This window comes from Hemitrygon akajei, chromosome 1 (genome assembly GCF_048418815.1).
Source record: "Hemitrygon akajei chromosome 1, sHemAka1.3, whole genome shotgun sequence".
NCBI classification, from domain to species: Eukaryota; Metazoa; Chordata; class Chondrichthyes; order Myliobatiformes; family Dasyatidae; genus Hemitrygon; species Hemitrygon akajei.
This window is the reverse complement of record NC_133124.1, coordinates 158830027-158856310: the sequence shown is the minus strand read 5'-3', so window position 1 is coordinate 158856310 and position 26284 is coordinate 158830027. Positions and strand designations below refer to the sequence as shown.

The 26284-nt window shown below is 42.5% G+C and overlaps 1 protein-coding gene across 3 annotated transcripts in view; it reads right to left on the bottom strand.

Moving 5' to 3' along the window:
* The window catches only part of LOC140731798 (zinc-binding protein A33-like), a 62399-nt gene that overhangs the window by 9745 nt on the left and 26370 nt on the right, over positions 1–26284 (bottom strand). For 2 of the 3 annotated variants that reach the window (XM_073053610.1, XM_073053619.1), the window contains 6 exons: positions 21796–21927; positions 5895–6780; positions 5124–5219; positions 4488–4721; positions 2935–2957; positions 2729–2847 (listed from right to left, as the gene is read on the bottom strand). In XM_073053610.1, coding sequence (XP_072909711.1) covers positions 2729–2847; positions 2935–2957; positions 4488–4721; positions 5124–5219; positions 5895–6305 — 883 coding nt within the window. In that variant the 5' untranslated portion in view covers positions 6306–6780; positions 21796–21927. The remainder of the gene's footprint in view (positions 1–2728; positions 2848–2934; positions 2958–4487; positions 4722–5123; positions 5220–5894; positions 6781–21795; positions 21928–26284) is intronic. The other variant, XM_073053628.1, reaches the window with a different exon arrangement.

Here is a 26284-nt window from a genome sequence, read left to right as displayed (position 1 = left end):
CGAGAGAGAGAGAGAGAGAGAAGGGGGGTAATAATAATACTAAATAGGAATGGGGTTAGAAGGGGAGGAGGGGCATTAACAGAAGTTAGAGAAATCAGTATTCATGCCATCAGGTTGGAGGATACCCAGCCGGTATATAAGGTGTTGTTCCTCCAGCCTGAGTGTGGCTTCATCTTGACAGTAGAGGAGGCCATGGATAGACATATCAGAATGGGAATGGGACTTGTTTTAAGTGAGGAAACTGATTCGGTAGGGTCTCAAAGGCGCTAACTCTGGACACGCAGGCTTGGTAGTAAAGGAATTTATTTACAGAAGCCAAACGTGGGAAAATGGCGATGGAAGCAACACGCACACGTGAACAATTTACAGCAGGCGGATTGGCAATAAAACACAGGCAGACAATTAATAACGAACGTGGGAAAATTGCGTGGCAGCAAAGTACACACACACACACACACACACACACACACACACACACACACACACACACACACACACACACACACACACACACACACACACACACACACACACACACACACACACACACACACACACACACACACACACACACACACACAGTTCAATACATACCCGCCACCCCTTGACTATGTGCAGGCCTTTTTGCTGCATTCCTCCTTACTTAAAGACTTGTGTGACATTTGCAATTATCCAGTCCTCTGGCACCATGCCAGGGTCCAATGTTCTTTGAAAGATCATTACTAATGCCTCCACAATGTCTACCACTACCACTTTCAGAACACAAGGGTGCAGTTCATCTGGTCAGGGTGATTTGTGTACCATTCAGACTTTCAGCTTTTTGAGCACCTACTCTCTTGAAACAGTAACTGCACTCACTTCTCTTCCCTCGCAGCCTTCAACATCTGGCACAGTGCTAGTGTCTTCCACAGTGACGACTGATGCAAAATACTCATTTCGCTCATCTGTCATCTCGTTATCCCCCTTTATTATATATCCAGCCTCATTTTCCACTCACATTTCTATTTTATTTTTTTACAAAACTTGAAAAACAATTTGATTCTTTTTGCCAGCCTGTTTTACAAAGATAGGTGTATAGAAAGGATCCCTGCAGACGTGAATCACCCCAACCGCAAACTGCTACCATCCGAAAACAGTATCACAACGTAAAAGTGAAATTTTCCCAATCGACCTGCATGTTAAAACCTCCCATGACTATTATAACATTGTCCTTTTCATCGGCATTTGCTGTTTCCACTTGTAATCTGTGGCCAACATTCCAGCTACTCTTGGGTTGCCTGCATCTGACTGCCATCAGGATCATTTTCACTTTTGCATTTCCTTAGCTCAACCCACAAGGATTCAACATCTTGTAATCCAACGTCATATGTTTCTACTACTGATTTACCAGCAGAGCCAAGTCACCGCCTCTGCCTCCCTCCCTACACCACCGATACACTGTGTAACCTTGAACATTCAGCTCCCAACTACAACCATCCTTCAGCCAAGATTCAGTGATCGCCACATCATCATACCTGGCAATCTGTAATAGTGCAACAAGATCATCCACTTATTTCTTGTTGGATAAGTGTGTACTTTGTGTACTGTATCTGCTACCCTTTTTAATTCTGCATCCTAAGGCACTGATACTCACCCTGCTGTCTGCAGTTTTGTCTTCTCATCGGTCCACCCTATCTGACAGTCTGATTGCATGCTATCTTTGCATTTTTACCATTGGTCCTACCCCTCACTCGTTCAGAAACACCCTACCCTAACCAAATTACCTTAAACTCTCCCCAACAGCTCTATCAAATCTCTCTGTGAAAAAATATTGTTATCCCTCAGGTCCAGGTGCAAGCCATCTCTTTTGAGCAGGTCATACCTCCTCTAGAAGAGATCCCAATGATCCAAGATCCTGAAGCACTGCCCCCTGCACCATTTTATTAGCCATCTTTAATCTGCCAAATTATCCTGTTTATACCCTCATCAGCACTTGGCACAGGCAGCAATCCAGAAATTACAACCCTGGAGATACTGCTCTGAGCTTTCTACCAAGCTCTCCAAATTCTATTTTCAGGACCTCTTTGCTGTTACTTGTAATGTCATTGTTCCTGAAATATACCAATATATCTGCCTCTTTTCCCTCCATCTCTAAAATGCCGGAAACACGATCCCAGGCATCCCTGACCCTGGCACCTCGGAGGTAACATACCATTCGGGTGTCCAGTTCACGTCCACAGATTCTCCTCTCTGTTCCCTGACGATTGAGTCCCCTATCCCTACCACTCCCCTCTTCTGCCTCTAACAACAGTGAGAGATGCTGATCCTGAAGAGGGGAAGACCTGCGTCAATCAGAGTCTGCACTCACAGCGCACGAAGGATTTGTGTAGTTTTCTGACAAACCCAGTAACCACAATGATACCCGCTTTTATTCCCTATAATATCATCAAGTCAGTATCAATTTCCCAGCAACTCATGTCTTGTTGTGTTGGTGCCGTGTGTCTGGGACCAGGACCCAAAGTTTCATCTGCCAGACCCGTGTATTGGTTGTATCGTGGCCCTGTGCCCTTGTGTTCAGGGGTCTGATATCTCCAGCTGACCAGGTGACAGTGATGCCTCACAGTCAGTGGGTTTGATGTGGAACAAACTTCAGTTCCTCTTCAGCCCATTATTACAGCCAACCTTTTCCTCAAATTAGAACTAAATTAATTCTGATGAACAGGGAGAAATTAATCATTGTAAGTATTACCTTGATTAATGGCATCACGTTTTTCTCTCGGCACTGTTTTCAACAGATAGAGATGATCAAAATTTTCAACCCGTAGGGCCTCATCAGTTATTGTCAATTCATGGATATCATCATTAACTCTGTAAATATTAAACTGCTGGTTATAAACTGAAATTTTGAACTATTTTTCAAATCCATACAGAATTTCAGTAAAAAGCATGTCCTACCTCCGGTTCCAACGAGCTTCCTCCTGAAATAAATAAAAACACAAATCTGATTAGACTTGGACATACTGTCCACATCCTGAATTTCATCCAAATCATTACAAGGTGTTAAAAAAAGAAGCCATGAACCTCATCATGGCAGTAGAGGAGGCCATGATGGACCATGGAATTCAGGTCACTGCTGCTGGGTATGGTGAGTAGGTGGGAGGAGAATTGTGAAGCAGGGAAATTGATAGAAGAAGATGAACCGAATGGCCTGGTTTTGATGGAGAATGGGATATAATCCCATGTGAAACTTATCTGAAAAGTAAAGAATCAGTAAAAGTTTCTCTAAGCTGATGGAAACCATATAGAGAGGGTAGCTTTGATGTGTGTGTGTCACATTCTTTGCTCTCAGTGATTGGCAGAGAGACCCTCAATCCCACCTCACCAGACACACTCACAGTCTCTAACTGGAACTGCGTGTTAATGGGAGATTTAGAGGATATTAATGTGGTAATTAAGGACAGAACCAGAAACTCGGTGTTATGATCTGAGTAAATCATTTCAGAAAAGATTGCATTCTGTGCTGGGATGTACAGAAGTTGTGGAAAAGTAGTTCTGGAACAACAACCCTGAATAGTTGCATCAATTGTCTGGTGAAAACTGTTTACTGCCATTTGTAAATGCTGTGTGTAAGAACAACGTATCTGTTTTCTGTCTGCATTGTATTCTGTGTTGCGTCTTTATTATGGTAACTAGTCACGTGAGTGGGGCACGGTAAAGGCAAAGGGAATGAGATACGTATTTGTGCTTTGTTCTGAGCAGTTTTGAGCTGGGGAAGGACAGATGCCATATTTTTGTTCACCGCTTATTTGCTGCTTATTTATGATTGATCAGGCTTAAGTTTTTTTGCCAATAAAGGATCGAATAAATATCTTCGATATTTTGGATCATGATCGTTGGAGCAATTGCAGGGTGCACCTTACAATTATAAAGTAGAAACATAGGAAACCTACAGCACAATACAGGCCTTTTGGCCCACAAAGCTGTGCCAAACATTTCCCTACCTTATCCATAGTTCTCCATTTCTCTAGGCTCTATGTAACTATCCCGGAGTCTCTTAAAAGATCCTATCATTTCCAACTCCACCACCACCACCGGCAGCCCATTCCACACACTCACCACTCGCAGCATAAAATACTTACCCCTGACATTTCCTCTGTACCTGCTTCCAAGCTCCTTAAAACTGTGCCCTCTTGTTTTAGCGAATTCAGCATGCAAAAATGCCTCTAACTATCCACACGATCAATGCCTCTCATTATCTTATACACCTCTATCAGGTCACTTCTCATCCTCCGTTGCTCCAAGGAGAAAAGGCCGAGTTCACTCAATCTGCTTTCATAATGCATACTCTCCAATCCAGCAACATCCTTGTAAATCTCCTCAATCTGTGCGAAGTCACCAGCAGCGGCAATTGATTTATTAGAATTGGCCGCTGTGCAGTGTTTATTTCAAATATACCACTGTTCATTTAGTGTCCTTTGACAGGAGCAAATTAAAATATAATCCCTCACCTTGAGAAATATCACACTGTCTTTTTGATCCATCTGTTCCTTTAACTTTGTCACTTCCTCCTGAATTAACCTTATATTCACTTGAATCTCTCGAAGATTTTTCTCCATTCGATTTCGAATCCTCGCCTCTTCCTTCCTGAGATCCCTGAGTAAACTCTGCTCTTTCTCAGTGATAATCTGGCGCAGTTCAGCAAACTGGAATGTGATGTGAGACTCAATGTTGTGTGACTGTTCCTGTTGAATGAAAGGTGAAGGTTAATTTACTGTTAATTTGCTGTGTTGTATGTCCTTAAAGTGACCATTAAAGTCCATGCTAGTTCTGAGACATTCCCGTCAACCCCATTGCTCACGTTTTCCTGAGACCTATTCTCCCTCATTGACCCATTAACTCCCATCTGAGTCACATACAATGTCCCTCACCTTCTCAGGGTTAATTGTAATTAACCATTAATACGGCATGTCCTTGGAATGTGTCTGAAACTGTCGTGGTCACAGGGAGAACATGCAAACTCCACAGAGACAGCAGCAGAGGTCAGGATCGAACCCAGGTCACTGGAGCTGCGATACTCTGATATTCTGCATTAAATGGAGCAAACCTATACAGTAATATCAGAAATTCCGCTCAGGGAGCCTCACCCGAACTCCAGAAATCTTCTCTTTCTGTTGCTGCTCCTTTTTCTGGAGATCTGATTTGTTTTTTGTGAGAGAGTCTAAGGAAGATTTCAGCTGATCCTGGAAGTCAGAGTGCAAAGCAAATTGAAAGAAAAAAAACAACAAAAGCAACATGTGACCAAAGTCAATTATCGCAAAAAATGCCGGAGGAACTCAAAGAGTCAGGCAGCATCTATGCAGGGGAAATAACCAGTCTGTGTTCCGGGATGAGACCCTTCATTAGGATTGGGAAGGAATGGGACAGAAGCCAGAATAAAAAGGTTGGGGATGAGAACCAGCTGACAGGTGACGGGTGAGACAACGTGAGGGGAACGTGGGGGAGGGTGATCAAGTGAGAAGCTGAGAGGGGACAGATGGAAGAGGTAAAGAGCTGGAGAAGAAGGAATCTAATGTGAGAGGACAACCGACCTTGGAGAAAACGGAGGGATTTGAGGCTGTTTGGGGCCATGAATGGTGACAAAGGAGGAGGTGTAGGAGTCAGGTGTAGCACTTGTCCCGTTTTCAGGTATCTGTGTCAGGAGCGAGTGGATAAGGGAGTTACGTAGAGAGCGATCCCTATAGAGAGCGGAGAGTTATCGGAGTGGAGGCTGGGAGTGGGCTTTTGGAGGGAAAGATGTGCTTCCTGGTAGAATTCCATTGGAGATGGCGAAAGGTGGGGAATGATGTGTTGTTTATGGAGGCTCGTGACGTTAACAATGGACGATGGAATGAGTATCAAATTCGGGTTAGTTTTACCTTGTAGAGAGTAACAGCTTCTTTAATTGGCAGGAAGCGGTGTTCTCTGTGTTCCTGCGCATCTCTACAGATCAGACAGATCAGTGTCTTGTCCGTTTCACAAAACAGCTTCAGTTCTTCCTCATGTTCCTCGCAGTGAAGTTTACTTTCCTTCCCTTTCCGATTCAGGTTTAGATTTCGAGCTTTTTCAGCCAGATTTGCTAATGCCCGATTGACCCTGAAAGTGCAGTCAGCGAATACGTCTCTACATTCCGGGCAGGATTTTCTCTCCTTCCTTTCCCAACATCGTGTGATACAAGAGCGACAGAAGTTGTGCCCACACTCCAGTGTAACCGGATCGGTGAAGAAATCCAGGCAGATGGGACAAATTACCTCCTCGGTCCAACTCTCGGCCTTTCTTTTCGATGCCATGTTAACTCCCAGCACTTCCTGGTTCAGAATACTTTTACTTTAAGGGAGCTGCTGATCCCCTGCAATACCGCGATTGTCCACTACACGCGCTGCAGACTCGGGGAATGAATATCATGTCGCTGCGTATGTTCAGTGGGAAAGAATTGTGCTATTTCCATATCAGGGTGGGATCAGAAACCATTAAATAAGTCCTAACAGAAATGAAAATTCGGCCATGGACTGCCTAAGTCTGGCTGCGAAAGGAGCAGTGTTGGGCATGGCTCTAGCAACCCCATCCCGTAAAAAACCCAGTGCGACAGAAACGTCAACTGAATCTCCAAATGCCACAACCCTGGGATCGGAAGGAACTTCCCCTGGAAGACGATTGAAGTCGTGTGGTGAAAGGGAAAGCCGCTCGGCCGATCAAATCACTGCCCTGGGCAGAGGAAGCTGGCGAGCTGCCGTTGACAGCTTGTGTCCCAGTAAACGTGATGGGCTAAAGAAGAAGCAGAACAGAAATGAAGCCGGAGAGAAGAGTCTGGTTCAGTCTGAGACGGGACTGAAGGGGGCAAGTTCTGAAACGAGAGGCACAAGAGACTGCAGATGCTGGAATCTCGAGTAAGAAACATGATGCTGGAGGAACTGAGCGGGTTGGGAAGCATCTGTGGAGAGACATGTACAATCGACTTTCCGGATCGAAATCCTTCATCTGGACTGTCTCATTCCGAAATTTCAATGTCCACTTCCCTTCCCAGATGCTGCCTGACCCGCTCAGTTCCTCCAGCCACTCGATTTTGTTTTTTTCCAAGTTTAAGAGAGAAAGACTGAGGTGTAACATCGGGGGTTAAGTAAATATTGAAAGCAGCTATGAAATCAGTTCAGGACACGAAACTGGGGACGTGGAGAGAATATCGTGCTGTGAGGAGACAGATGCAGTGGTGATGACCGACCTGTGGCTGCAGGAAAAAGCACAGGACTGGACATTCCACTTCATAGGGTGGAAAAAATTACTTTTTTTTCGGGCGAAGTCCTGAATTCCACTGTCCCTCCTGTGAAGAAGCTTCCTGACTTCAGCAATATCCGTCCCGACTCCAATGGTAGGCCCCGTCCTCCTCACTATGGACACAGCCCAGAAGTTGATTTTTTTTAAAAATCAAAATAAACTTTGTTCGCCATAGGAATATTCACGAGGATAAAAGATGCATTACCCTTACCCAATGAATTTACATTCATTGTCAATGCGGTATATAGTGTTATTTTACATTCGTCAAAACTAAAAGGACTGTTGTCGCTCATGTGGCCCCCTGGGAAGGTTCACTACTACAATAATTGAGAGGCTTCCTCAGCCAACCCGGCCCCACCCTGTCGAGTTGTAGAGGATCCGTCTAGTTCTAGTGTTGTCCCTGCAGCCTGGAACGTGCCAGTCGGCAGCATTCCTGTACCACAGGGGTTACCAACCGTTTGTATGCCATGGAACAATGGCAATGATTTTATACCATTAACCGTGGACCTCAGGTTGGGAACCCCTGCTCTGGGGACATCTCGATGTGATGGTAGACGAACAGGTTTCGGGGTCTTTCACTGAGTTGATGATTTTCCAGCAGCACTTGATGTCCGTTTTCCTGTGCATCCTGGGAACAGCCCGAAGATCAGTGAGCCTTCTGTCACGCAGCTGCAGTGGCACAGGCCCTTGCATCTTTCTCCACATATCTCTGTCAGCGCACAGTCCGCAAAGAGGTGAGTGGCCGTCCCGTCTCCACTGCGGTAATCTGGGGGCAGGGCGATGTGTGAGTGATCTCTGGGCATACAACAAGGATCTGACTGGGAGGGCCCCTCTCACCGCCAACCAGGTGAGGTCTTGGTTCCTGTTGGTGAGATCTGGTGATGAGGCATTCTGCCAGATAGTCTGGACTGTCTGCTCAGGGAAACCCTCCATTGTGTCCATCCAGTCCTCTCCTGCAGGACATTCCGTTTTGACCACTGTCTGATGTTCTTGTGGTCTAAGCTGCTGGTCTGAAAGAACTGTAACCAACTTCATTAACTGTGGTGCACTACATATACCTGCTCCTATGGCTCCTCCCACTGACTGTGGCTCCTCCCACGGACCCCGGTATAAAGGCGATTGGAGACTGAGCCCGGCCTCAGTCTCCAGGATGTAGTGTGGTGGTGAACTGCTGCTTGTTCTTTCTTCCAGCCAATAAAAGCCTATATCTCGCCTCACATCTTGGAGAGTTATTGATGGTGCATCATTAACACAAGGTTTACATCGAGAGCGCGATGAACAAAGCAGTTCATCGCCCTCTTGATTAACCTGCACAAGGTATTGAATTCGGCCCAGTACATCACGGGTGGAGCCCTCCCAACCAGTGAGCACATCTACGTGAAACACTGTCGTAGCAAAGCAGCATCCATCATCAAAGATGCTCACCACCCAGGCCAGATTCTTCTCTTGCTGCTGCAATCATATCCCATGAGGCGGCGCGGCACGGCAGCAGCGTCCTTTTAGACCTGGCGCTACTTTAATTTAATTTTCTATTTTAAGTTTGATACACCATTTTCGATTGGGCACATGGATAACAGAGCGGCTATCTACCATCGCCAGATACTGCTACAATACAGAGATCGCCCAAAAACAAATCTTCACAAAGATCTGCTGGCTGAATTACACGACGTCGGCTTGCTGAGGGGAACGGGCCTACAATCCTCGGACTTGCCTGATGCTGGGAGCCGGAGATGGAGACGTCGAAAGCGATGTGCGAGGAAGCAGAAGCAAGGCAAACGGGCAGGGGTCCGTGCCAGGCTAAAAGCAAACCCTAGCCAGCCGGCTCTCCCGTCCATTCTGCTCTCCAATGTCCGCTCCCTGGACAATAAAATGGACTACATCCAACTCCAACGTAATACTCGGCGGGAGTACAGAGTTTGCTCCGCGTTTTGTCTTCACAGAGACATGGCTCCCAATGTCTCTCCCAATGATGGGATTTCGGACGCTGCCATTCAGCTAGACCGGCTAGCTTTGTTTCGTTCGGACAGAAATGCAGCTGTCTTCGGTAAGACTCGAGATGGCGGTGTCTGTGTTTACATCAACACGGAATGGTGTAAGAACTCTGTGCTGGTTTCCAGACACTGCTCATCGTTAGTGGAGTTTGTGGCACTTCGATGCAGACCATTTTATTTTCCATGGGAATTCACCTCTGTCCTTATATTCGATGTGTACATTCACCACAGCGCTAATGCTAAGGAGGCGCTCTGTGAACTGTACGGTGCTATTAGCGAACTGCAGAACGCACACCCTGATGGACTGTTTATTGTTGCCGGTGATTTTAACCACGGGAACCTTAAGTCAGAACACCCCAAATTCCATCAGTATGTGGACTTTGCAACGAGGGGGGAGAACGCATTGGACCTGGTTTACACAAACATCCCCGACGCTTACCGGCCAGAGCCCCGCCCCCATCTCGGATTCTCAAACCACATCTCTGTTATGCTAATCCCAGCATACAGACCGCTCGTCAGGCGCTCCAGATCAGTTCAGAAGCAGGTGATATCTTGGACAACAGGAGCCATCTCTGCTCTCCAATACTGCTTTGAGCGCACTGACTGGCACATGTTCAGGGAGGGTGCAACCAATGGCAACTCTACCAACTTAGAGGAGTACACAGCATCAATGACCAGCTACATCAGCAAGTGCATTGATGATGTTACTTTGTCCAAGAACATTACTATACGTGCCAACCAGAAGCCATGGATGACCGCAGAGGTGCGTGCGCTGCTGAGGTCCCGCGACTCCGCCTTCAGATCAGGCGACAAGGCAGCTTTAACAACATCAAGGGCCAAACTGTCCCGAGCCATCAGAGGGGCAAAGCGCGCACATTCCCAGCTAATCCACAGTTACTTCCAGGACAGCGGCGACACGCGACGCATGTGGAAGGGCATCCAGGACATCACCAATTACAAGACAACATCACCTGACTGTGCGGGTGATGCCTCCCTCCCAAATGCGCTGAGTAACTTCTACGCCCGGTTTGAGGCGGAAAATGATGTGGCGGCGAGGAAGTCCACCCCTCCTGCAAATGACCAGGTGCTGTGTCTCTCCGTGACCGATGTGAGAAGAACTCTGCGCAGGGTCAACCCACAGAAGGCTGCTGGACCAGACAACATCCCGGGTAGAGTGCTCAGAGGTTGTGCAGACCAGCTAGCAGATGTTCTCACTGACATCTTCAACATCTCCCTGAGCAGCGCCAACATTCCAACGTGCTTCAAGGCCGCCACCATCGCCCCCATGCCGAAGAAGTCTTCAGTGTCCTGCCTAAATGACTACCGTCCCGTTGCACTTACGTCCATCATCATGAAGTGTTTCGAGAGGCTCGTCATGAGGCATATCAAGACCCTGCTGCCCCCCTCACTGGACACCCTGCAGTTTGCGTACCGTCCCAACTGCTCAACAGGTGATGCCATTGCCACCACCCTCCACCTGGCCCTAACCCACCTGGACAAAAAAAACACGTACGTTCGAATGCTGTTCATAGACTTTAGTTCAGCATTCAACAAAATCATCCCTCAGAAACTGATTGGAAAGCTGAGCCTACTGGACCTGAACACCTCCCTTTTTAACTGGATCCTAGACTTCCTGACTGGGAGACCTCAGTCAGTCCGGATCAGGAGCAGCATCTCCAACACCATCATACTGAGCACGGGGGCTCCCCAGGGTTGCGTGCTCAGTCCACTGCTGTTCACTCTGCTGACCCACGACTGTGCTGCAACACACAGCTCGAACCACATCATCAAGTTCGCCGATGACACGACCGTGGTGGGTTTCATCAGCAAGAACGACGAGTCAGCTTACAGAGAGGAGGTGCAGTGGCTAACAGACTGGTGCAGAGCCAACAACCTGACTCTATGTGAACAAAACAAAAGAGATGGTTGTTGACTTCAGGAGGGCACGGAGTGACCACTCCTCGCTGAACATCGTCAGCTCTTCGGTAGAGATAGTAAAGAGCACCAGATTTCTTGGTGTTCACCTGACGGAGAATCTCACCTGGTCCCTTAACACCAGCTCCATAGAAAAGAAAGCCCAGCAGCGTCTCTACTTTTTGCGAAGGCTGAGGAAATTCCATCTCCTACCCCCCATCCTCATCACATTCTACAGGGGTTGTATTGAGAGCGTCCTGAGCAGCTGCATCACTGCCTGGTCCGGAAATTGCACCATCTCGGATCGCAAGACCCTGCAGCGGATAGTGAGGTCAGCTGAGAAAATCATCGGGGTCTCTCTTCCCGCCATCATGGACATTTTCACTACACACTGCATCTGCAGAGGAAACAGCATTATGAAGGACCCCATGCACCCCTCATAAAATCACTTCTCCCTCCTGCCGTCTGGGAAAAAACTCCAAAGCATTCAGGCTCTCACGACCAGACTATGTAACAGTTTCTTCCCCCAAGCTATCAGACTCCTCAAGACCCAAAGCCTGAACTGACACCTTGCCCTACTGTCCTGTTTATTATTTATTGTAATGCCTGCACTGTTTTTGTGCACTTTATACAGTCCAGGGTAGGTCTGTAGTCTAGTGTAGCTTTCTCTGTGTTGTTTTTTTTATTATTACATAGTTCAGTCTAGATTTTTGTACTGTGTCATGTAACACCCTGGTCCTGAAAAACATTGTCTCATTTTTACTATGCACTGTACTAGCAGTTATGGTCGAAATGACAATAAAAGTTGACTTGACCTGACTTCACTTGACTTGAAGGTATAAGAGACTCAGGACTCGCACCACCAGGTTCAGGAATCTATATCTCAACTACCAAGCTCTTGAACAATACGGGATAAATACACTGGACTGCCGATCCATTGATATGCTCCCACAATCAATTATCGCACTGGACCTGTCCTAAAATTCGAGAAATAAGAGGTGCTCTGACTGAGACAGACACAATCTCACAGGGGATTTTCAGGGTAGGGGCGGGAATGATGTATCCGCTGGCTGCCGACTCTCACCGACTCAAAATCTGAGGTCGACTCAGCAGGAATGAGATGAGGAGAAATTTTCCCACCTAGAACGCAGTGAATCTTTGGAATTTTCTCCACAAGGTTTCTAAATTCAAAGGGCAAATTTAGAGGCTCTGCGATGCTGGGAAAGTTGCAAGAAAGTGGCGCTGACGTCAAAGGTCAGGCATGTTCTGAGTTTGGGGACAGAGCATCGCAAGGGGCCGGAATCGTAACCCTGAAGCAGTTTCTTATTTTCTGAAACACGTGTTGACCTTTGCTCCCGGTACTCCCCTAACCTTCAGTCTGTTGGGATTGCACAGGAGAGCGGTGACAGCACTGGAGATCCATCAGCAGCCGCGGCGGTTAATACATGTCTCATTATTTATCGCTATTTCTTCATATTTGCACTTGGACAGTTTATTGTCTTCTGCACTCTGGCTGATCTTTCACTGATCCTGGTATTCTGTAGATTTTCTGTGTATATTCGCAGGAAAATAAAGCTTGGTGGTCAACTTGGTGACTTATCTGTACTCTGATAATAAAATTTACATTGAACTTTGAGTTTCGGAGAACTCTGATTCTGAGAACAGACTGACTGACAGCTCCAGCTCCCAGCCGCAGCCCGTACTTCCTTAGAAGGTTGGCGTCATTCAATGTCTGTAGTGAGATGCTGAAGATGTTCTATAGGTCAGTTGTGGAGAGCGCCCTCTTCTTTGTGGTGGCGTGTTGGGGAGGAAGCATTAAGAAGAGGGACGCCTCACGTCTTAATAAGCTGGTAAGGAAGGCGGGCTCTGTCGTGGGCAAAGTACTGGAGAGTTTAACATCGGTAGCTGAGCGAAGGGCGCTGAGTAGGCTACGGTCAATTATGGAAAACTCTGAACATCCTTTACATAGCACCATCCAGAGACAGAGAAACAGTTTCAGCGACAGGTTACTATCGATGCAATGCTCCTCAGACAGGATGAAGAGGTCAATACTCCCCAATGCCATTAGGCTTTACAATTCTACCGCCAGGACTTAAGAACTTTTTAAAAGCTATTATTAATGCTTTTTGAGATAGTGATTTAGATGCATATCATATTTTTTACTGAGTTAAGTATTGTATGTTATTAGTTTTGCTACAACAAGTGTATGGGACATTGGAAAAAAAAAGTTGAATTTCCCCATGGGGATGAATAAAGTATCTATCTATCTATCTATCTATCTATCTATCTATCTATCTATCTATCTATCTATCTACACGTGTGTGTATCCACACACACACACACACACACACACACACACACACACACACACACACACACACACACACACACACACACACACACACACACACACACAGCCAATCAGCGACCAGCGCTGTGTGAAGCGTCCTCTCATTGGCCATTGGCTGAGGAGTGTCAGTGGGCGGGTTGCTATGCGCTCGAAGCGGACCGGAGTTTGGATTTGGCCCGGGGACAGGCCAGAAATCGAATTTGTACCTCGGGTAAAGGCTGGAGGACTGGCCGGAAATTCAATTTGCACCTCGCGTAAAGGCTGGAGGACTGGCTGGGGCCTTGAATCCTTCCGATGACAGATGTGACCACACTGGCGGAGTTCCGTGAGATATTTCAGATACACGGTGGGAGCCCGGCATTTCCCAGCCGTAGATTGGGGCCTGTTATCAGGCCCGACCACTGCTACTGGAAGACGCGAGCTGCCCCGCAGCGACTGCCGATGGATCTCTGGAACTCTAACGGTTCCCCTCTGCAGTTTGCCAGGCTGAAGGACAAGAAAGGACATGGTGCAAAGGTAAAGTCGTACTTTAGAAAATAAGAAACAGGAGCAGTCGTGGCCATTCGGCCCCTTGTGCCTGTTCTGCCTTTCACTCGGAAAATGTCTGATCTTTCACCTCAGCACCACTTTCCTGCAACGTTCCCAGCATCGCAGAGCCCCTAAATTTGCTCTTTGAATTTAGAAACCTTGTTGAGAAAATTCCAAACATTCACTGCACCCTGGGCGAGGAAATTTCTCCTCATCTCTGTCCTGCTCAGCAGACAATGGATTTTATTATCCTTGGTTCCTCACACCAGCGAATGGAAACGTCATTCCTGCCCCAACTCTGTCAATACCCTGTGAGACTGCGTCTGTCTCAGTCAGGCCATCTCTTATTTCTCTAATTTTGAGACAGGCCCAGTCAGTGTAATCTCTCGGAGGATGCTACCTCATCCCCCACAATCAATCTGGGAAGCTTGTCTTCATTCCCGTCTTCCCACAGGCTGACTCTAGGAGGGAGACCAGGCCTGTGCACAGTGTTCCATGTATGCTCTGACCATGACCCCATATACCATCAGTGGAGATCTTTATTCTTGTATTCAAACCTTCCTTCCCATTCAATGCTCTTCATTTAATATCGAACTCCAATAGTGAACAGATACAACACACCCTCAGTATGAATTTAAAGGGCGAGTGTTGCAACAGTTTGAGCTTCAGACCGGGGGCCACGGAGCAAGCAGGGTGTCACAAAGGGAGGAATGTGGAAGCGTAGTATGTCTGAGCCCAGCTGTGTGTGTTTGTGTATCAGCATCAGGTTTAATATCACCGGCATATATGGTGAAATTTGTTGATTTGTGACGGCAGTACATTGCAGTACATAGTAATAAAAACTATAAATTACAATCAGTATATATAAAATTAAATTTGAATGTAGTGCAAAAGAGAGGGAAATACTGAGGAAATATTCATGGGTCCATTGTCCATTCAAAAATATGATGGTGGAGGGAAAGAAGCTGTTCCTGAAATGTTGAGTGTGCCTTCAGGGTCCGGTATAACCTCCTTGATGGTACCAATGAGAAGAAGGCATGTCCTGGGTGATGGGGGCCCTTAATAATGGATGCCATCTTTCTGGTGCATCAACTTTTGAATGTGCCCTAGATACTGGGGAGTCCAGTGCCCATGAAGGAGTTGGCTGAGTTTACAACTTTCTGCAGCATTTTCCGATCCTGTGCAGTGGCCTCTCTACACCAGGCAGTAATGCAACCAGTTAGAATGCTCTCCACAGTACATCTGTAGAAATGTGCAAGTGTCTTTAGTGACAGACCGATTCCCCTCAATCTCCGAATGAAATATAGCCGATGTTGGGCCTTCATTGTAACTATCAATATGTTGGGCCCAGCATAGTTCCTCAGAGATGTTGACAGGCAGGAAATGGAAACTGCTCACCCTTTTCACTTCTGATCCTACGATGAGGACTGGTGTGTGTTCCCTCGACTTCCCCTTCCTGAAGTCCACATTCAAATCCTTTCTCTTCATGATGTTGAGTGCAAGGTTGTTGCTGTGACACCACTCAACTTGCTGATCTGTCTCACTCCTGTACTCCTCCTCGTCACCATCTTAAATTCCACCAACAATAGTTGTTTTGTCAGCAAGTTTATAGATGAGCCTAGCCACACAAAAGTTGATGTAGATAGAGCAGAGCAGTGGGCTGAGCACGCATCGTTGAGGTGTGCCAGTGTTGACTGTCAACAAGGAGGAGATGTTATTTTCGATCCACACAGACTGCTGTCTCCTGGTGAGGATCCAGTTGCAGAAGGAAGTACAGAGGCCCAGGCTTTGGAGATCGATGATTACAATTGAGGGTATGACTGTGTTGAACGCTGAGCTCTAATCAGCAGCCTGATTTGTGTATTGCTGTTGTCCAGGTGATTTAAGGCTGAGTGGAGAGCCAGTGAGATTGCATCTGCTGTAGACATATTGTAGTGATCAGCAAATTGCAGAGGGTTCAGGTCCATGCACAGACAGGAGTTGATTCTAGCCATGACCAACCCCTCAAAGCACTTCATCACAGTAAATGTGAGCATCACTGGGTGTTAGTCGTTGACGCAGCTCACCCTGTTCTTTTTCGGCACTGTTTTGATTGTCTCTATTTGAAACAGCTGTGTGTCTGTGTGTGTGTGTGCGCGCGCTTGAAACAGAGATTCCAGTGTACTCGGGAATTTTTTCTTGAAGCTGGGGTGCTTCAAAAGTGGGGTCGTAGTGATGGGACGACCATTCTGATCAGAGAGAAATAATTTATACTGAGAATGCTGAACCTTCAGAAATCACAAACCACATGTGTGTTTGAAAATTATTTACAAATTTAAATGTAGAATTCGAAATTTACAAGTAAATTTATTAGCAAGTTATACGCATATCACAATGTACAATCCTGAGATTCCTTTTTTTAGGACAAACTCAGTAAATCAAAGAATCATCATTTAATCAATTAAAGAGCGAACCCAACATTGTGGACAAAATACAATGTGCAAAAGACAGCAAACTGTGCAAATAGAAAAGAAAGAAAAATAGATAAATAATCTGACAAACAAACAAATTAATAAATCAATTGATAAAAAAGAAAGAGAGAAAGAAATATCATTAACATGAGATGAAGTCTCAGTGAATGTGTCCATAGGTTGTGGGAACAGTTCAGTGCTGGGTTGAACTCCATCTGCCACTTCTCAGCCCAGTTTTTCATCCTATTAATGTCCCTCCAACAGCCTTCCACACTATCCACAACACTTCCAACCCTTGTGTCATCAGCAAACTTACTAACCCATCCCCCCACTTCCTCATCCAGGTCATTTATAAAAACCACAAAGAGTAAGATTCCCAAGACGGATCCATGAGGCACTCCACTGGTCACCGACCTCCATGCAGAATATGACCTGTCTACAACCACTCTTTGCCTTCTGTAGGCAAGCCAGTTCTGGATCCACAAAGCAATGTGACTCCAATAGTCTCTGATCTCAGGCAGCAAAACAGAGAAACTCTCCCTGCCATAAACTTCCAGGCACCGACAACTGATGCCTTGGAAGCACCTAACCACACCAGACTCCGAGTCCGTCCGAAAACTTCGAGCCTCTGACCAGCCTCTCCGATAACAGCCTTCTGAATGTCTTCTTCTGCCGAGCGCCTTCTACTTCGTCCCAGCTGCCGAAACAAGCAAAGCCGAGGTCTCGGAGGCCTTCTCCGGAGATTCTGGACTGCACAGTAGCAGTGGCAGCGAAGCGGGCATTTCAGAAGTTTCTCCAGATGTTCCTCCACGCTCTCACATCTGTCTCCGTCAAATCAGGATTGTGCATGGATCCCTACTTAACAAATAACAGATATCATTCACCAGAGAGGCCGCGCGTGCTGTGTCTTCTCCTCCTCCTCCTTTTGCTTTCCAAAAGCTCCAGCACACCCTCTTTCTTAATATCTACATGCTCAAGCTTTTCAGTCTGCTGCCAGTCATCACTACAATCACCAAGGTCTTTTCCATAGTGAATACTGAATTGAAGTATTCATTAAGTACCTCTGCTATTTGCTCCAGTTCCATACACACTTTCCCGCTGTCACACTTGATCGGTTCTATTCTTTCAAGTCTTATCCGACTGCTCTTTACATACTTGTAGAGTGTCTTGGTGTTTTCCTTAATCCTGCCTGCCAAGGCCTTCTCATGGCCCCTTCTGGCTCTTCTAGTTTCCTTTTTGAGCTCCTTCCTGTTAGCCTTATAATCTAGGTCTCCAACATTACCTAGCTCTCTGAACCTTTTGTAAGCTTTTCTTTTCTTGTCGACTAGATTTACTACAGCCTTTGTACACCATGGTTCCTGTACCCTACCATAACTTCCCTGTCTCATTGGAATGTACCTATGCAGAACTCCACATAAATATCCCCTGATCATTTGCCACATTTCTTCTGTACTTCTCCCTGAGAACATCTGTTCCCAAATTAAGCTTCCAGTTTCCTGCCTGATAGTCTCACAATTCACATTACTGCAATTAAACGCTTTTCTAACTTGTCTGTTCCTATCTCTCTCCAATGCTATTGTAAAGGAGATAGAATTATGATCATTATCTCCAAAATGCTTTCCCACTGAGAGATCTGACACCTGACCAGATTCATTTCCCAATACCAAATCAAGTACAGTCTCTTCTCTTATAGGCTTATCTACATATTGTGTCAGGAAACCTTCCTGAACACACCTAACAAACTCCACCCCAGCTAAATCCCTTGTTCTAGGGAGATTCCATTTGATTTTTGGGAAATTAAGATCTCCTATCACAACAACTCTGTTATTATTACACTTTTCCAGGATCTGTTTCCATATCTGCTCCTCAATATTCCTGTTACTATTGGGCGGCCTATAAAAAACACCAAGTAAAGTTATGAACCCTTCCTGTTCCTAATGTTCATCCACAGAGACTCCGTAGACAATCTCTCCATGACATCCACCTTTTCTGCAGCCATGACACTATCTCTGATCAACAGTGCCACGCTCCCACCTCTTTTGCCTCCCTCCCTGTCCTTTCTGAAACATCTGAAACCCGGCACTTCAAGTAACCATTTCTGTCCCTGAGTCATCCAAGTCTTTGTAGTGGCCAACACACCATAGCTCCAAGTACTGATCCATGCTCTAAGCTCATCCGCTTTGTTCACGATACTCCTTGCGTTAAAATAGACACATCTCAAACCGTCCGTCTGAGCGTGTCTCTTCTCTATCACCTGCCTATCCTCCCTCACATACTGTCTCCAAGCATTCTCTATTTGTGAGCCAACCACCTCTCCCCCATTCTCTTCATTTCAGTTCCCACCCCCGAAAAATTCTAGTTTAAACTCTCCCAGTAGTCTTAGCAAATCTCCCCCTCCAGGATATTGGTCCCCCTGGGATTCAAGTGCAACCCATCCTTTTTGTATAGGTCACACCTGCCCCAAAGGAGGCCAAAATGATCCAGAAATATAAATTTCTGCCCCTTGCTCCAATCTCTCAGCCACAACTCCACCTCTTTTCTTTATCAATTTTTTTATTAGTTAAATACAAAAGTATGTGTGTATCTATATATATAAATATAAAAAAACAAGAGGAGAATTATCACAAATATCTATATCAATAACAGTTCGAACATAAGGATAAATAAACATTATCAACATCAAACAGATTATTGATCTAGTAGTATATAATAAAGAGAACGGTATTTGATTCTCCTCTTATCCATAAAAAGAAAAAAAAGATAAAGAAGCTTATAATTGAAATAAACAAAAAAAAAACCCAAAACCCCAAAAAAAGAGAAAAAAAAACTGGGCAGCTCAAACTGAGAGTGAAAGCCAGAAAAACAAGGACATACTTTCTGATCAAATCCAATACTTCAAAAAGGTAACTGGAAGGGCCATAAATCAGAGCACATGAAAATATTGAATAAAAGGTCGCCTTGTTTTCTCAAATTTAGAGGATGTATCAAATGTCCGACTTCTTATTTTCTCTAAACTTAAACAGGACATAGTGGAGGTAAGCTAATGAATAACAGTAGGTGGATTAGAATCCTTCCATTTAAGCAAAATAGCTCTCCTAGCCAATGAAGTTGTAAAAGCTAATATCTCCTGTTTCCGAAGGAATGATCCGAAAAATTGCTGGAAGTTATTTTGGTTGCACAAAGTAGATCTAAATTCAGAACCTTTGACAAAACTTTGAAAACTTCTTTTCAAAAATTAACTAACTTGATACAAGACCAGAACATATGTATTAAAGTAGCCACCTCAATATTACATTATCACAAATAGGATTAATATTAGAAAAAAATGCGGGCTAATTTGTCCTTTGCCATATGCGCCTGATGCACTACCTTGAACTGTAACGAGGAGTGACGGGCACAAATAGAAGCGGTATTTACCAAATGAAAAATTTTATCCCATTGATTATTGGAAAGTGACTTTTAAAACTCCAGTTCCCACGCAGCTTTAATTTTATCATTAGATAACATACAAAAGTTCAATAACCATTTATAAATTATAGCTGTCAGTTCTTTTTGAAATGGTTTGACCTGAAAAAGAGCATCAATAATGTTGGGTGAATAAGCCAAAGGAAAATCTGGCAGTAAATTATGTAGAAAATTCCTAATTTGTAAATATCTAAAGAAGTGTACATTAGGTTGGTCATATTTATGCACTAACTGATTGAAAGACATTAGACAATTACCCAAGAACTAATCTAAAACAGTTACTATTCCTTTGGTTTTCCAAATTGAAAAGGTCTGATGAAAAATTTAAGGTTTAAAAAAATAATTAAGATCTTTTTTACTGGAAAGAACAAAGTTAATAAAATGAAAGGATCTACGAAATTGAAACCAAATTCTTAATGTATGTTTAATAATAGGATTAAAATCTCGACTACCAATCTTAGAAAGCAAAAAAGACCCCAAAGACTACTCCTTCACTGAGTTTTTCTCCAAATACACCCATAATGGACAATCATTTATATCTGAAAAATGAATCCAGAAAGTGATATAACGAATGTTAATTGCCCAGTAGTAAAATCTAAAGTTTGGCAAAGCCATACCGCCATACTTTTTTAAAACATTTCTGCAATAAAAGTTTACTCAATCTAGGATTTCTATTATTACAAATAAAAGATAAAATTTTAGACTCTATTCTGTCAGAAAAAAACAGTTTAGGAACAAAAGAGGGGATTGCTTGGAATACATATAAAAAACTTCGGTAATACTATCATTTTAATGGCATTAATACGGGCAATTAATGATAATGTCATAAGAGACCATTTAGGAATTACTTGCTGTGTATACTCAATTAATGGAAGAAAATTATATTTATCAGGACTTTAAAATTTTTGGTAATTTTAATACCAATATAAGTAAAGTTATTTTTAGCAAATACTAAAAGGAAATAAATCATATTGATCAAAATAATTGTTAATAGGAAATAACTCACTTTTATGCAAATTTATTTTATATCCAGAAAAACTTAAATTCAGAGGATATAGATAACAAAGCAGGAATAGATTTCTTAGGATCTGAAATTTAAACTAACAATTCATCTGCATACAACGAAACCTTATGCATTTTATCTCCTCTCTTAATACCCAAAACCTCATTGGAGTCCCAAAGAGCAACAACGAGAAGTTCTAGAGGTATATTAAATAGCAGCGGACTGAGAGGGCAACCCTGCCGGGTACCTCTATATAACCTAAAATAAGATTTTTGATTATTAGTTGTAACTGCTACCAAAGGGGCTTGATAAATCAATTTAATCCAAGAAATAAAGCATGGACCAAAATTAAATATTTCTAAAACCTGAAATAAATAGGGCCATCATACCCTATCAAAGACTATCTCTGCATCAAGAGAAACAACACATTCAAATTCTTTAGATGGAGAGGAATAAATTATATTCAGTAAACTTGGAATATTGAAATATGAATATCTAATCTTAATAAATCCAGTTTGATCATAAGAAATAACCTTAGGTAAAATGTTATTAAGCCTGTTAGCAAAATCTTAGAAATAATTTTGGAGTCGACATTTAATAAAGAAATGGATCTGTCAGAGGCACATTCAAATAAATCTTTTCCTTTTTTAGGAATTAATGAAATTGATGCCTCATAAAAAGTTTTCGGGAGAGTCCCAGAAGATATAGACTCTGAATATTTGGCATAGATGAGGTGTAAGAATATCTGTAAATGTCTTAAAAAATTCTACCATAAATTCTACCGTCCATCTGGTCTCAGAGCATTACCTGATTGAAAAGAAGATATAACTCTTACTATTTCCTCTCGATTAATGGATGCATCCAAAGTATTCATATCTTGGGTAGAAATATGGGGTATGTTCAATCTTTGCAGAAATTCATTCATAGAAGTGACGTTGTCTGAAAAATCAGATTTATAAAGATTAGAGTAAAAGTCCAAAAAAAGCTTATTAATTTCCTGACTGTCAGATATTTCCGTGCTATCAGATCTTTGTGCTTTCAAAATCTGCCTTCTAGCCGTAGTTGTTTCAGTTGAGCAGCTAACAGTTTACCTGATTTATCTCCATGTATATAAAAATGATCTTTCGATTTTGAAAGTTGCTGCTCAGTGGGGTAAGTCAATAACAAGTTATGCTGCGTTTGAAGTTTCACCCTTCTATAAATCTTCAGTAGGTAATAATGAACTTTATCTATTTACTTAATCCTGTTAGTAATCACTAAAACTTTAGTTTTGTTTCTTAAAGCTGCTAAATATGAAATTATATGTCCCCTAAGAAAAGATTTCATTGTATCCCAAATAACCAACTGTGACATACCCTCAGTTGTATTTAATTCAAAAAATAAAGAAATTTGCTCTTTTATAAAACTTAAAGTTGAATCATGGAGCAGTGCAACATTGAATCTCCACTGAGCTGCCTTCCATGAGTTATCAGAAAGCTTCAGTGTGAGTTTCATAGGCGCGTGATCCGACAGCGCAATAACGTCATACGCACAATCAGCAACAAAGGATACCAATCGCGTATCTAACAATAATCAATTCTTCAAAATTTATGATGTGCTTGTGAAAAAAGGAAAAAACCTTCATCTTTAGGTTGTAGAAATCTCCAAATGTCAAACACACCATATTCTAATAAAAAGGAATTAATGCAGGATGCAGCCTTATTAGGAAGGCACGGATTGGTCGATGACCTATCAATCAAAGGATTGAGACAGCATTTGAAGTCACTGCCCATAATCAACTTATATTCATTTAAATTCGGCAATGTAGAAAATAACCTCTTAAAAAATTCAGAACTATCTACATTAGGTGCGTATACACATACCAATGTCACCTTTTGACCACATAACAAACCAGTAACAATTTAGTACCTGCCATTTGAATCAGTGACAGTACTAAAATGTACAAAAGAGACTTTAAAGTTAATAAGAATAGACAATCCTCTTTTTTTTGATTGACGAAGGGTGATATTGAGAACATTTCCAAAATTAAAATAAAATGATATTCATCTTCCCTACAGATGTGGGTCTCCTGCGCAAAAATAATATCGGCTTGAAATGTTCTCAATTTCTTAAAGACCTTTCTAAGCTTAATTGGTTGATTCAAGGCATTCAGGTTCCAGGAAATTATATAAATTTTATTAAGATCCATGCTGAGATTTTAATTTAAGTATTTATAAAAAAGAATTAATGCACCAAGACAAGCAGGGAGGAACAGAATAGATTCGATCAGAAGGTAAAAAAAAAACATGATTGACAAGAAAACCTCTCTGGACTGCCCAATCGAGAAAACCTTATCTAATATCCCCACCCCACCCCATAAAGCCAGAAAAAAAACATCCAGAGACTCCGCCTACTGTCTATGGAGTGACACACAGATTTGTGTGGCTGCAATTAATTCTTTCTTTTTTCCAGTTTAAACTTTGAATTTTTAACTTTTATTTGTCGGATCTTAGAGGGGAATAGTTGTTATTATGTCACAATCTTTAAGAAGTGGAAAGCAGTTTCCTGAATCCAGCAATGGAAAATGGGAAAAGTCGGACAAAACACCAGCTTGGGTTGAGTGATTAGAAAATTCGCTGAAGGGTCTTGATAAGAAGATAGACAACAACACGGTAAAACTTGATGCTACTTCTGAGATGAAGTCGTTACGAGACAGTTTTCAATTTGTGCAAAAAAACATTATCTCCCTGAATTCTGAACTTAAAGAGGCGAAGCGGCAAATTGCGGAAATTTCAGCTCCTTTGGAAAAGTCACAACTGAAAATTATCAATTTGGAAGCAAGATCTCATCGGAATAATATTCGAATTGTCAGATTGAAGGAAGGATCTGAGACTGGAGATTTATTAGTCTATTTTGCTAACCTGTTTCAATCTCTGTTTCCGGATATTTTACCTCAACTTCCCGACATCAAAAGAGCACATTGAATTTTCACTGCATCATCTCGAAATAAACCAAGATCAGTTTTGGTCTCCTTTCTTCATTTTAAAGTTAAAGACCAAATCATAAAACATGCAAGTAAAGAAAGAGTCTTTAAATTTAAAGGTTCTGAGCTTCGTTTTTATGAAGATTATCCACGCGAACTTATGGCCCTGTGGTCTAAATTTGTTTCAACCATGAAGATAACCTATGATAAGGGATTATTCCCATCACTTCAATATCCTGCCTGATTAAAATTATTTCCCAAAGATTCGACTCTACGTGTTGTTCTGGACACCAAAGAGGCATTGGACTATATTAACTCTATTCTGTTTGTAGCCGAGGTTTGAATGGTTTTAAGTAGGCTGAATAATTGTTCTTCCAGAAAGAAGATAAGCTTTGAATATTTCTGATTTGCTTAAGATGTCCTTTGATCGATCGACCACTTAAAGAAGATGTGAACCTTTCGATGTGAATGATGAATGACTTTTCCGAAATATGTTTGGTCTACTGAGTGAATTAAGACAACGGACAGACTGTTTGATTGTTTGTTTTTATCCTTTTATCCTCCTTTTTTTCATGAATTAAGTGATAGTTTCCACAGTTCATAAGGTCTTTTCTTTATATACAGATAGATGATTAGATGCTTAGTTTACAGATAATTAGTATTTTCTAAAAAAACAGTTTTTCATTGGGCGTGTCAGTCAAATGGAAAATGGTGCTGATTTTTCTTCACTAGAGATTACATAGGTATTTTTCTTTTTGTTTAATTTTATTGTTTAGGCATCCTTGAGATTTTTTTTTTTTGCATTCCCCAGCGTGTTTTTAAGGATTAAATATAAGCATTTCCTTCTCTGAACTTTTATGCTGGATATGGGGAGCGAAATGTTGTAGAGAAAAATGGAACAGTGCTGGCCCTTTGGCCCATATTGCTTTGTTTACCTTTCAATTTATTTCATGATTAATCTAATGCTTCTGTCCTCTAGAGAATTCTGTTCATCTTTCATTATGAGCCTATTTAGGAGATTCTTGAATGTCCTTGTTGTGTCTGCCTGTATGACTACCCATGGCAGATCTTTCCATGTACCACTGGTCTATGGAAAAAAAAAACATCTCTGAGATCCCTATACATTCTTCTGATCACCGTAAAATTGTGTCCCATTGCATTAACCATTTCAGCTAGGAATCTGTTCCATTTTTTTAAATGATTACCTAGCCTCACCAGTGTCCATTGTTTCAGCACAATAATACTCTGTAAAGTAATGGAAGGCATTAAAGCAAATTGATATTTAAATTGCATATTTATCAGTTAGAAGCAAGGCCTGTAAGTGGGCAGAAGAACCAGTTAACATGACTTGATATGGTGCTGTGTTGCTTTGTAGTGTTTGGCTTTTTATATTTAGCAAAATATATTTTTCTTTTGCAGGGCTTTTCTATTTTAGGACTGTATGTTTTTGTTTGTAACTGGGTGGAAGAATTAAGGAAAGTTTTTTAAAACCACTGTTATAAAATGGGAAGCTCACGGAGTCTCTTTTTTTTACTCTATGGGGAGGCATTTCGGCTTTTTTTGGCCAAATTTTGGGCTTTTTGGGGAGGTGGGAGGATTGGGGTTTGTTTTGATTTACAGGATTAATTGTAAGATTAATTTATTTTTCTTTTTTGCTTTTTTTCCCATTACAGATTTCTGGAGCATGCATATTTTACATATGGTTGTATTTGTCACCGCCAGTTTTGATTAGCCTGCGCTGGTATGCGTCCATTAATGTATTATTTTTTTTATGGCAGTTAAACAGATAAATGTTACAAGTTGGAATGTACGCAGTTGGAATCATGCTATCAAGCGAAAGAAGACTTTTAAAATCATAAATCGATTCCAACCGATATTATTTTTGTCCAAGAAACGCATATCAAAACGGGTGATCAAATAGATTTTTAAAACTTGGAAGGGCCTTCAATTTCATGCTACTTGTCAAAATAAAGCAAAGGGAGTATCTATTAAATCTAATATTTTATTTATCCAAGAAGACATTGTGCCAGATATTAATGGTAGATTTTTAATTGTTAAAGGAACAGTTTGTAATAGAAAAATCTATCTCGTCAACCTACATGGAACTAATGTAGATGATCCTTTTTAAAAAAAAATGTATTTGCTTTGTTGCCAGATTTAAATGAATATATGTTGTTAATGGGTGGTGATTTCAACTGTTGTTTAAATCCTTTGATTGACAAGAGTTCAACCAATCAGTGGCTTCCAAATTGTTCCGCATCGCCTGGTTAAAGTTTCGAGATATTTACACACTAATGATAGAGATTATTCTTTTTATTCACATATTCACAAAAA